The sequence below is a fragment of the Dreissena polymorpha genome, chromosome 6, assembly GCF_020536995.1.
Source record: "Dreissena polymorpha isolate Duluth1 chromosome 6, UMN_Dpol_1.0, whole genome shotgun sequence".
In the NCBI taxonomy this organism is placed as follows: Eukaryota; Metazoa; Mollusca; class Bivalvia; order Myida; family Dreissenidae; genus Dreissena; species Dreissena polymorpha.
This window is the reverse complement of record NC_068360.1, coordinates 12,651,426-12,665,251: the sequence shown is the minus strand read 5'-3', so window position 1 is coordinate 12,665,251 and position 13,826 is coordinate 12,651,426. Positions and strand designations below refer to the sequence as shown.

The 13,826-nt window shown below is 35.2% G+C and overlaps 1 protein-coding gene across 7 annotated transcripts in view; it reads right to left on the bottom strand.

Moving 5' to 3' along the window:
- LOC127833964 (lysosome-associated membrane glycoprotein 1-like) overlaps positions 1–13,826 on the bottom strand; it is a 70,369-nt gene that overhangs the window by 42,996 nt on the left and 13,547 nt on the right. For 3 of the 7 annotated variants that reach the window (XM_052359482.1, XM_052359484.1, XM_052359483.1), the window contains 5 exons: positions 12,071–12,256; positions 10,655–10,998; positions 9,897–10,101; positions 7,869–8,048; positions 5,866–7,051 (listed from right to left, as the gene is read on the bottom strand). The exons of the other annotated variants lie outside the window; for them this stretch is intronic. In XM_052359482.1, the coding sequence (XP_052215442.1) occupies positions 6,906–7,051; positions 7,869–8,048; positions 9,897–10,101; positions 10,655–10,998; positions 12,071–12,256 (1,061 nt within the window). In that variant the 3' untranslated portion in view covers positions 5,866–6,905. Of the gene's footprint in view, positions 1–5,865; positions 7,052–7,868; positions 8,049–9,896; positions 10,102–10,654; positions 10,999–12,070; positions 12,257–13,826 lie in introns of those variants that run through there. 7 annotated transcript variants of the gene reach the window in all.

Genomic DNA, 13,826 nt, shown 5'->3' with positions numbered 1-13,826 from the left:
TCATGGTTCTTAGGGCTTTTGTACCGGCAGTTGACATTTTTTGGGATATTAATAATTAGAATATATTTAAAACGAAACATTCAACGTTTCAATGATTTATTATCCCGAAAAATATATTTTATTGTTCAAAGTCACAATAACATATCATTGATTATTTCGAACTTAATATATATTTCATAAATCAAAATTAGTATCCCATTTAACGTAATAACTTTCAGTGTTTATATTATGAGCAGATATTTTTGTATTCAAATGTTAGTGCTATTGATGTGAAAATTCGGTAAAATCTTGAACGCAGAAATTCATTATATGGTCAAAATAATTGTAACTTGCTCTCAAATAATCAACAACGCTTTCGCCATTATGCGTGAAACACGTGAATTTACCAACACTCGCATCGCTCGCTATTCGACTGTTATATACATATTCGTAAATCACGAGATACCCGAGGAATATTTTTTGTATTCTGGAAAAACGTCTTATCTGATAATACTAAGCAGATGATCCAAAGTAATTTTGTATTTGATATGTCCAATTACACTTTTTAATAATTCAGGGTGAGTGCGTTTTATTATTAAAATCATTCAATGAATGAAATCTTCAATCAGATAAGATCTATTTATTTACGAAACGATTATGCATAAATTGTGGGACAGTTGTGAATAAATCAACGAAACCACACCTTCATCCAATCAAAAAATAAACCATGTGAAGTTGAACAATAGCGATTGGTTAAAGGCGTATCCAACGATCAAGTAATTATTTTTGATTGGTCAGAAGTAGTTTGTAGCAGAACCGTTGTGCATATCATTAACGGATAACTATTTTAGGCTTGACGCAATAAAGACAAATGATCGAAAGGATGCTTACACTATACTTTACACTTTGATCTTAGTCAAAGGCCGAGAAGCGATAATTGGTGGCATAAAGACACCTGCAACTGTTGACAGTTTGTATTTACACGGATTAACTTTAAATGGGTTCAAGTGTCAGCAGTCGATTTACTATTGTTCTTAGCAGACAGCGGGCGATGTATCAATAGACAAATTGCTATGTATAATTTTCACCACCTTATCGTATGTCACAAATGTTTAATATTTTCGAAGTTATTTTTACATGTTTTTATTTGGACTTATTACGAAGATTAATGAATTAAAAACCAATGTAAACATGAATATTTTGTTATCGGCGGACATATAAGTAAAAGACGAGTCGGCCTTACCGTAAACAGTCATCATTCCTCCGCTTCAGAGATTTATTACTTTAAAAAAACGGTACAGAAATATGTTTTTTTATATTTTTTTATTTAGTACCTCATCCATAAGTCGAGTTGACTTTTAAAGTCAATTTTGGCAGCGTTTTTAGGTCGACTTATGGCTGCAAATTTACGGTATATGGGAAATAGTGAAGCAATCAAACATGCAATGCGACCTCAAATAATAATCTCATGACTGTGATCATGTGTCTCCCATTTAAATGTACTGCTCAGCAAGGCTAACATATCAGCTACAGAATGACTGAGTGTAGAGTGTGACATGTATGCCTATCTATACATGACCATGATAAACACAGTGTAGAAAAATATAGAACAACCACATGATAACAGATGACAAACAAACTACCTGTATCAGGTTCATAGTTGTGTTCTAATCTTAAGGTGTGGATAAGAATAAGGGGCTTGATGAGCCATTGTTAAATTGCTGCTGAGTCTGATAAATTACAACAAGAGGGCCATGATGGCCCTGTATCGCTCCACTTCTCGGCATGTGCAAATACTTAAATATAGGCCCTATTTAGCACATGTACACTTTTGTGACCCCCTGGGCTGGGTCAAATTTAACCCCAGGGGCATAATTTGAGCAAAAATTTGTAAAGGACTACTATATCTCACTACATACAAAATGTGGTAGCCCTAGGTCCTAGAGTTGAGGACAAGAATATTTAAAAAGTTTTCACAAAATAAGCAAGATATAAGCGTATAATGTTCAATTTTGTGACCCGCGGGTCAGGGTCTAATTTGACCCAAAGGGCATAATTTTAACAAACTTGGTAGAGGACTATAAAATGTTACTGCATACCAAATTTGGAAGCCACAGTCTGGTTTTCGACAAGAAGATTTTTTAAAGATTTCACAAAATAGGCGCTTTATAAGCGTTTATTCAATTTTGTGACCCCCGGGGCAGGGTCAAAGTTGACCCGAGAGGCATTATTTGAACAAATTTGGTAGAAGTTTATTAGATGTCACTACATACCAAATTTGGTAACCCTAGGCCCAATGGTTATGGACAGAAAGATTTTTAAAGTTTTCACAAAATAGGCCCCATATAAACGTATGTTCAGTTTTGTGACCCCCCGGGGCAGGGTAAAATTTGACCCAAGGGGCATAATTTGAACAAACTTGGTAGAGAACTATTAGATGTCACTACATACCAAATTTGGTAGCCCTATGCCTTATGGTTAAGGAAAAGAAGATTTTTAAAGTTTTCACAAAATAGGCACTATATAAGCATATTATAATCGATTTTGTGGCCCCCAGGGCAGGGTCAAATTTGACCCTAGGGGCATAATTTGAACAAACTAAGTAGAAGACTATACAATGTCACTACATACAAAATTGTGTAGCCCTAGGCCTAATGGTTATGGACAAGAAAATCTTTAGTTTTAACAAAAAAGGCATTATATAAGCATATGTTCAATTTTGTGACCCCAGAGGCAGGGCCAAATTTGACCCCAGGGATAAAATTTGAACAAATTTGGTAGAGGACTATTAGATGTCACTACATATCAAATTTAATAGCTCTAGACCGGATGGTTATGGACAGAAAGATTTTTGAAGTTTTAACAAAATAGGCCTTATATAAGCATATGTTCAATTTTGTGACCCCCCGGGGCAGGGTCAAATTTGACCCCAGGATTAAAATTTGAACAAATTTGGTAGAGGACTCATGTGAGTATTAGAGGTCACTACATGCCAAATTTGATAGCCCTAGGCCCAATGGTTATGGACAGAAAGATTTTTAAAGTTTTCATAAAATAGGCCTTATATATAGAGAATACATGGTTGGTGCCGAGATGGAGAAAGTTTATCCGGTGAGGCTTAGAAAAAGAAAATAGGGCGAGCTTTAGCGAGCCCTATTTTTCTCTATTTAGGCCGAACCAGATAAACTTTCTCCATCTCGGCACCAACCATGTATTCGATTTATCCTACTTCATGCCGTTGACACATTTTATCAAAGACAAATGATTAATTTACATAACAATATAATTATTCTTGTCGGGCCTCCTACATTCCTGACGACCGAATAACTACCGATTGTGTCACGCTAAAAATAGTTCCACATTAAACTGTTCCTTTTAATACTTTCCTATCAAAACTATTAAGAGAAGAAATAAAAAACAAATCGAGAATGTGATATTTTTCTTGGTAAAAAAATGAAATCAAAATGCATCAGCAAAACAAAAACTAAATTTTATTTACCTAAATGACAACTTTAATCCATTGCTTATAACAATAAATGTACAACGATATACACATTCATTGTCTGTTCTTCCATCCCTTTGTCGGAATCCATTTTCTGTTTTTCCATCTCTATTATCGGAATGTATTTTAAACCACACTCTTTTTTGATAGCGTTTGTATCGAATGCTAACCATTCTGACCCAAAACCCGATTAACGAATCCGTAATCCTGTCGTAGCGAATTATTTTATTCCTATCGAAGTTAACACTTATGAATGACAAACACACACTCCGAAAATCGTTTATGATTCGTTCCATGCTTTAAAATATTAAAAAATACTGTTAAAACCACCACGTCAAAATTTTTGTCCCTAAAATCCTGAGAGAAACTAGATAGTATGTTTTGTCAGAGAAATGACGTCACACTAGATACGTCATAAATTGCGTAATCAAGTAAATGAACATGATTAATACGGAAGTCTGGTTCGGTAATATATTTTTAAGAAGTGATGATATATAATATTACGATAACTTTTCATGATGCGTCCCAATAAATTTCAAAGGTCAAATATTAGAACATGTTAATCGGCGCGTATGAATACATACTTACGGTTAGATCACGGTCACGTGATGTACTGCCGGATATCAACTTGTTTATCCGACCCTGCTTTATTTGGTCAATGTTTGCAACTGAGGCAGGATAAAAGCATATGTTCAATTTTGTGGCCCCCCGGGGCAGGGTCAAATTTGACCCCAGAGGCATAATTTGAACAAACTTGGTAGAGAACTATAAGATGTCACCACATACCAAATTTGGTAGCCCTAGGCCAAATGCTAATGGACAATAAGAGTTTTAAAGTTTTCACAAAATAAGCCCTTTATAAGCATATATTCAATTTTGTGACCCCCGGGGCAGTTTCAAATTTGACTCCAGGGGCATTATTTGAACAAACTAAGAAGAGAACTATTACATGTCACTACATACCAAATTTGGTAGCCCTATGCCATACAGTTATGGACAGAAAGTTTTCCCACAATAGGCCTTATATAGGCATATGTTCAGTTTTGTGAGCCTCAGGGCAGGAACAAACTTGACCCCAGGAGCAGAATTTAACAAACTTGGTAGAGGACTATAAGATGTCACTACATACCAAATTTGGTAGCCCTTGGCCCAATGGTTATGGACGAAAAGATTTTGAAAGTTTTCACAAAATAGACCCTATATAAGCATGTTCAATTTTGTGACCCCGGGGCAGCGTCAAATTTGACCCCAGGGGCATAATTTGAACAAATTTGGTAGAGGACTATAAGATGTTTCTACATACCAAATTTGATAGTCCTAGGCCCAATGGTTATGGACGAGAAAATTTGAAAGTTTTCACAAAATGGCCTTATATAAGCAAATTTTCAATTTTGTGACCCCCGGGGCAGGGTGAAATTTGACCCCAGGGGCATAATTTGAACAAATTTGAAAGAGGTTCACCCCAGGAACATTCCGGAGAAATTTCTTCAGAAATGGACCAGTAGTTTAGATGTTTAGAGGAAAAGTTAACGCACGGACGCACGCACGACGGACACAGGACCACGACATAAGCCCCGCTGGTCTTTGGCCAGTGGAGCTAAAAACCATAGGACAGTAACTTTCTTTTGATTATCTAATATGTTTATCTAATGAAATGGCATCACTTCAACGCTGCATTTATAGTGGGAATGAATATGATGTTTGACGTGTTAATAATGATGTAATTAGCACTTACACAGTTACACTCAATATTTTTTTAATATTTTTGTTGTTGTGTCTGTAGCTTTTTGTGTGTAAATATATAACACCTTGATATCAATTGTTTGTCTGAATTAATATGATTCTATTTTACTCAAAATCCAAGTCACGGGACCTACATCTAAACATGGACTGATATAAGCACTTCCTGTTGACGTGATATAAAAATATATATTTATACGGCAGCATTATATCAGGCAGATATCAATTTAGTGGTAAGATACAAGTATTGGCAAAGAGGGGCTGACAACTAGTCCACATGACAGTAAATCATTTAAAGCACTATAAAATCAACAATTTCCAATTTCAAACTTCACATTAAATAGACAAAGAGAAATGAGACAAAAATAATGTTACCCAAAAGCACACTTGTACTCAATAGAATGGGCTACATACTTACTTTCAATGTAAACACAAACACAGCTGCCAGTTATTTGCAATATGCTCAATGCTTAAGTGGAAACACACATGATGCAGACATGTTGGGCAGAATCAATCCAATGTCTTTAGTATGTTTACTATAAGGCATCACATTCATGCTCACAGTGACTCACATGTGTCAGTCCTACCTTCATATTCTCCATCCACAAAAATGGAAAAATATCCGGAAGAAAACAAAACAAACATCCACAATAATTTTATTAATAAATGTAGAAGAAGTGTAAAAGAAATGGCATGACAAGAATAATCCAGGTAAATCAAATAAATTTATTACAAAATAACACAACATTCCATATAAGTCCTTCTTTTGATGCATATTTCATTTTCATCTTCATTGTGAATTATCAAGTATTTAGTATACTCATGTTTATACACGTTTTTCTTACTTGTAACAAATAACGGATCCACAGTTCCAAGCTCCGTTTCAAAGATACCAATCACTCTTAGGCAACCAGTATGTATAAATCATGCATTTAAAAACTGACAAATAGTTAAAATTAGCATTAACATAAATATGTAAAAAAAAATCTACAAGAATATGATACTTTTAGTGTAAATGTCAACAAAGCAAATGCTCAAGACCTGTCTTAGGACAGAAGGTTTGACTATAACAGTAATTCCACGTTGATTATGAACTTGCTTAATGCAAACCGTACCAAGAACATTACATGGACGTCAACAAATCGGTCAGTAGAATAGATCAATCTATTCAGGGAATACTCAAACTAAAACTGACAAATCAATATGCAATTTCAAATGTATCAAAAATGAATAATGACTTAAGCAAGCATATAATTCATATTTACATTAATGATTTAACATAAATTCCATTATTTCTGCATGCTTTCAATACTCACTTCTGATTTGACACAGACATCTGTTTTGATTGAATGTTTACCTTGATAGCATTAAGTGCTAACTAGACTCTCAATCAAATATGTTCACACAGACATTAAAACACAGTTTCTCTTTGTTTCTTCCAACTTGTAAATAAATACTGTAATCACCTGTGATTCCATAAATTTAAATTTTAATTGTAAAACTCATGCCTCTTTCAACAAAAATAATTTGACATTCAGGGATCTATTACAATGTAAATTTTAAACTTGTAGTACATTCTCATGAAAGGTCACCTTTGTAAAGGTTCAAGACCAACAATAACAGTTAGCTGAGCACATTTTGCTTATTATCATGAAATTCCACTTCTGGACGAAGGTTGAGCACTCTACATCTCATCGTATCCCTGCCTGTTTCTACGGCGACCAATGAGGTATGCAATGAGCACTATGACAACCAGGCCAGCCAGTGCTGCACCCACTGCTATGGGTACAATGCTGCTAGTCTTGGAGTCTGCTGAGCACTCAGACACATCTGCAACCATGAACGAAGAAGACATTGCTTAAATCAATCATGCAATGTTATCAGTAACTTACTTAAATGCATTGTATACAATTATACTGGGTATACTAAATGTGTTTGATAATAACAAAGCTTTTTATTTGTAGTTGCAACCCATTTCTGAGTACATGCTCAATTTATCTGTTTTCTTAGATTTTGATTGCAAAATAACATTTTTAATAAAATACAAAACGAAGATTACTGATCATCTGTGACTAATCCTCATTTCAGTTATAATACAAAAATTAACGTGTGGCTCTTCAAGTTATTGAAGTTGCAAGGTCTACAAAATAGTGTCTTGCATTTTTGAAAACATTATCCATTCATCAAAATAAGCTGTTTTTGGCACAGCAAAGTCGAATTCATACTCCTTTTTTTAAATATATAAAAAAATATTTGTGTCTTATTGCGGTGGTCCGTTAACCTAAACACTGTTTCTGGGTAAAATGGTTTACCAGTACTAAGTGCACGCACAGGCAACTGACAACTACTTGAATCAGACTATCGCACAAACATGCTTAAAATTTATGAAAATGTAATGAAATTGTTGTGTTAAAAACCTCCGGAAAACAGAATGCCGAATGGACTGACGGACTGACAATCTGACTGCTAAATGCCACCCTAGGGGGGGCATTAAAATAACTAATAGCTAATAATTTACATGGAGGCAAGTGACTTTTTCCAACCTCCTTCATAAAATTGATAAATCCTTAGTGAGCATTTACCACCATAGTGTATTTGGAGTTGCTATAGTGTCCTCTTGAGGTGATATACTGGGTTGACTACCTACCGTCCTCACTGAACTTGGTAGCGTCCTTCTGGAAGGCTGTGTACTGCATGTTCCATGTCTCCAGGGTCAGGCCATCAATCAGCGTTGTGCTGGTGTCAGTGTTACACAGGTAGGAGCCATCCACCTTTGCCTTAAATTGGTTACTCAGGCCACTTATGTTGAGAAAATTGAATGTCTTATCTGAAAAAGAATCCAGGTTTATATTTAAGTATCTTGTCACTAGACAGAGCTCGACTATTCTTCTGCTTGGAAAGTATCATGTTCATTTGTGTTAATCGGATATAATGACCACAAATACATATTTGAACTTAAAAACTGAAGTTAGTTAGTATATGTATATGCAAACAAAAAGCTGATTTTTTAAAATTACAACAAGGTCTGCATGTAAGCTACGTACACACAAATTACAGCCCAATACTTCCCAATACTTCCTTCTGAACTCATTTTATTGAGTGAAAACAGTTTTACTTATTTAGGGAAAATTATGATTGTATACCAAAATGACAAATAACAATCAAATTAATGACAAACATCATATAATTTGTATTGATTACTGTAAGCATGTGTCCTTGAATAAGGGATAATACATTCAAGATACAAACAAATAATTTTTTAAGAAATTTACACTTTGAATGCATGTCATGGAAATCAGTCGAGTATTTGTAATCTTTGTAAATTAGATTTTAGTCTACTTGCAAATATTTTTTTTTAAAGATTATTGTTCAAAAATTGAAAAAGGCAAACAAGTTAAAATTTATATCTGAGTGGATCAGTGTACAAACAGGTTCATGTGCATATTCTGCTTAATTATTTTTCTTACTCTTTACAGTTTTCTGTAATAACATGTTAATTAAATGGAAGATATTGAAAGGTAAACATACTAAATATATTAATTACTAAATATATTAATCATACAAAGCTAAATTAACTAAAAAGAAAATAACAAGGGCTGTTTGTAAAACATGCATGCCCCCCATATGGGCTGTCTGTTGTAGTGGCAGCCATTGTGTGAATATGATTTTTGTCACTGTGACCTTGACCTTTGACCTAGTGACCTGAAAATCAATAGGGGTCATCTGCGAGTCACGATCAATGTACCTATGAAGTGTCATGATCCTAGGCAAAAGCGTTCTTGAGTTATCATCGAAAAATTATTTTACTATTTCATGTCACTGTGACCTTGACCTTTGACCTTGTGACCTCAAAATCAATAGGGGTCATCTCCAAGTCATGATCAATCTACCTATGAAGTTTCATGATCCTAGGCGTATGCGTTCTTGAGTTATCATCCGAAAACCATTTTACTATTTCGGGTCACCGTGACCTTGACCTTTGACCTAGTGACCTCAAAATCAATAGGGGTCATCTGCGAGTCATAATCAATCTACCCATGAAGTTTCATGATCCTAGGCGTATGCGTTCTTGAGTTATCATCCGAAAACCATTTTACTATTTCGGGTCACCGTGACCTTGACCTTTGACCTAGTGACCTCAAAATCAATAGGGGTCATCTGCGAGTCATGATCAATCTACCCATGAAGTTTCATGATCCTAGGCGTATGCGTTCTTGATTTATCATTCAAAAACCATTTTTCTATTTCTGGTCACGGTGACCTTGACCTTTGACCTAGTGACCTCAAAATCAATAGGGGTCATCTGCGAGTCATGATCAATGTACCTATGAAGTTTCATGATCCTAGGCCCAAGCGTTCTTGAGTTATCGTCTGACAACCACCTGGTGGACGGACCGACAGACCGACCGACATGAGCAAAGCAATATACCCCCTCTTCTTCGAAGGGGGGCATAAAAATTAAGTATGTATGTCTACAGTTGTTAATAGTTTTCCCCAAATGATAATATTTAACCCAAACTGAAACTATCCCCCTTAAATTCTCCCCAAAAATCCATCTTATTGCTTTTATCGTATGAAATTCTGGCATGTTAGTCATTAACATTGTCTGCTAGGTATAGTAGTTTTTCTCATTTTCAGTAAAAACAGTTACGCTGCATTTCCGTGCACAACTTACTCATTTTAGAAGCCATAGGGAAAAGGTCCTCAGTGTATACACCCATCACATTGACAGTATCCCAGTAGATGTTGCTGTCATCTTTAGCAAACAGGATCTCAATGGAAAAATACTTGAGAAAGTCAAGTCGGATCCTCTGCCCGGCGTCACTGCAGTTCCCACTCACTGTTGGGTTTCCAACTCCAATTTTAGCAGTACCATTAGTCTGAGAAGTAACAAGATTCATAGAGTCAAATAACTCAAACTAAAACTTGAAAAAAATCCAACATCATTCAGTAATCAGGCATGGCATTGAATAACAATATAGGCATTCCAGGGGTTTTACTGGCTCAATAAATCTTGTTGCCACTCAATTTCTCCACTTTAAGTTGTTGTTCATAATTATAATAATATGAATACATAACAAATTATTTTGACACATTTCATGAGTCTAAATAAACATTCTTGTCACCAAGTTTAATATTGGGTAGTCAAGGCCAAAAGGGACATGGGGCCATTTGGATCATTGAAATAAATGTATGCAGTTGCATTTCTTGAAAATCAGCACTTATTTCTAATTTAACTTTCATTCAAGTGGATAATATTTGGGATTTAATAAAAATACGAATTCAATTGCTGTCTCAACTATTGAAATGGCAATCATTCACCCCAATGTTCAAATAGATTTGCAATCCCTATAGAAATCAATATGCTCAGTTTTTATACATCTTGTAAAAATGAAATCTTCCGATCCAAAAATGTTAAAACCTCTCTTATACCGTATCATTTATCACATAGTCCAATATGAGAAGCATTTCAGTCTTGAGACGGATACAGGTGGAGTTGTCTGTATTTACAACAGTCCCATCAAAGCTGGGATGACTTTGAGGATCTGGGCTAGGGGTAGTCATCTCAGGGGTGGTCAGGGGCTGTGTTGTCAATGGAGTTGTGTCAGTTGACATTGGGGTTGTTCCAGTTGACATTGGGGTTGTATCACTTGACTTTGGGGTTGTATCACTTGACTTTGGGGTTGTATCACTTGACTTTGGGGTTGTATCACTTGACTTTGGGGTTGTTCCAGTTGACATTGGGGTTGTTTCCTCATCGGCAGCACAATGGGTTGCTGACAACATATATACATAGACCAGTAAAATATCTAAACTGGAATGTTATTATCTCTAAAAAATAATTATAGTCTGCAACTTCATTATATCGTATTGCGATACATATCTGGATAGTTATATAACTTGTCAGGTCATTCATTCATGTTTGTGTATTGATTAGCATAGTTATGTGTTATATCCATATGGTATACATTTGTATAACATAAAACATTATTCCATGTAAGCATTTCCAATGCATAAATTTAATTTGTAATCCCAAAAGCATTTCCAAGTTTTATTGTTCACAAAAGATGACAAAAGCTAGCTACAAATTAACAGTCCTCTTGTATGTCATGTAAATTCTTTTTACTTATAAAATCATTCACAAAAATTAGACCTCATGAACAATATTGCATTATTCTTTCTCATGGAAAGCATGGGCTTTAATATAGGAATGCTTAATAAAACATTCGAAGTGCAGGGGAGACAACTTAGATCTCTACTTTTGGATAGAAAATTGTAAGTGCCAAAAACTGTGGAGACTTTTACTCTAAGTTAACTTTTCCTCTTAGTTAAAAGTTATTTACCCTGTATCTAATGACCAACTACGTTTTTTTAACCAAAAGAAAAGATCTTAGGGTAAGTTGTCTCTCATGCGCTACAAAGTTTCTATTCAACCTTCAACATTTTTAATGAAAAGTGTACTTCAATATTTCATTTTTTAACCAAAGATGAAGAGTGAGTTGTCTCCCATGAGCTAGGAAGTATTTATTCAGCACTCAAATTTAATGCCCAGGCTTTCCCGGCTGAAGAATGACATGATGTACATGAAGGTTTATTTTCACATGATATAAATCAGTACAATTGATTTACACAAAATATATGAGGACTGTTTATTTGTTGCTTGAAAATAACAAAATTGTCAGAAAAAATAAAGTGCTACGCAACTCATGCTCCTTATCATAATAACCCTTCCTCTTTTGAATACTGTTGAATACATAATTAAGGTTTACAATGATTGTATTATTTGATTGCCCAATAGTAAAAATGTCCATCTAAGAAGTTATCTTATAGGCACTACACATTACTTACCTTCTGAAAACTTTTCTCCTTTTAAGTTAAAGGCTTGCATGCGTACATCCATGAATCTCATAGTCAACTCATATGTGTTGTTCTTGACATCCATATAATGTCCTGTATAGGTCATCGCACTTGTACAAGCATAAGACATCGTGTCTTGAAATGTGCCAGCATTGGAGGTAGCGATTATAACAGGATCTGCAAAAAACAACTTGATTATATGAACATAGTCAGTCAATAGTTCCTACTGTTAAATACAAGAGGCAGTGCGTAGTCCATTCATCGCGTAGTCCATTCATCGAACATTAATTTTTGCCATTTTGTAACAGTTAAAGACATGTATTACAAAACTCTAGGACATATAAACAGCACAGATGGAAGTCTGAAGTCCTTGTTTAAAATCAACTTGGTGACATCACCATTTATATGCATAAATTACAAACAGACAGAAACAATAGCATCCACCAAACAAGCCCATAGCTGCTAAGGACTCATTCTATACATAGATGGTGACGTCACTACGTTATTGTCACCTCTGTACTAAGACACATCACATTCCCCTGGTTAGGGGAATTATGCTTCTGCCTAAGTAGTTCTGCGTAGGAATGAAAATGTTTATAATAAAAGAAAAATCGTTTTTTATTGTGTGTTTAAAACGGAATATTGTTTTAAGAAATGTTATTTAATTATGTTTAAATGTGATTTTGAATCTCTATTAAGACTGATAGAGAATTTCCGAAGCACGATTACCTGACCTACTTTCGCTTTCACTTTTCGCACGTAAAAGAAGTGCTACCCAAAATTCCTTTCGCGTTAGTACACAGGTCAGTAAGACCGGTGTGTACACAATGTCTAAGGACTCACTGAGATCGCATGCACTATTGTTTTGTGCAGGTAATGTTCAAAAGGATTCACATTTGACTTGTAAGAAAAACAGCCATAACATATAGCAGTTTTTTTAACAAACTACAATCATTTTGAAAATATATCCCGATATTACAATTTTTTTTTTTTGAATGTTCATGTTTCATAAGGATTGGGTAACAAGAGCTGTCAGAGTACAGCGCGCTCGACTATTCGAGTGCTTGACAGGGGGGGGGGGGGGTGAGAGGGGGGTATAATGTGGGGTGTGGTAATTAATAAGATGATGTTTAAAAAAAAAGGGGGGGGGGTAGGGGGGGGGGTGAGGGTGAGAGGGGTATAATGTGGGGTGTGGTAATTTATTAGATGATGTTTAAACAAAAAAAAATTGGGGGGGGGGGGGGCGGTTGGGGGGGGGGAGGGATTCTTGGTATTGTTCAGGTGGAATCCATTGTGGTATTCAGGAAAGTGTTGTTTTGTCAAAGTAATAATAAAATGTGATCATAAATAAAGAAGCTATGGCAATTTAAGCAAAATGTTCAATTATCTAAGTGTAAAAGGGGCCATTATTATGTCACAATGATTGATACAGTGGTCTGCTCTTGTTTATAGGTTGGGGTCATGTTGGTAAACAAGTATGCAACATATAAAAGCAATATGTCAAAGGATACAGGAAATATTTGGGGTAGTACGCAAACTTTAACAAAGATTTATCAATAATATGCATATTCTAAGTATAAAAAGGGCCATAATTATGACAAAATGCTTGATAGAGTCGTCTGCTCTTGTTTATAGGTTGGGGTCATGTTGGTAAACAAGTATGCAAAATATGAAAACAATATGTCAAGGGACAATGAAAATAATTGGGGTAGTACGAAAACTTTAACATTGGCACGCTAACGGAACG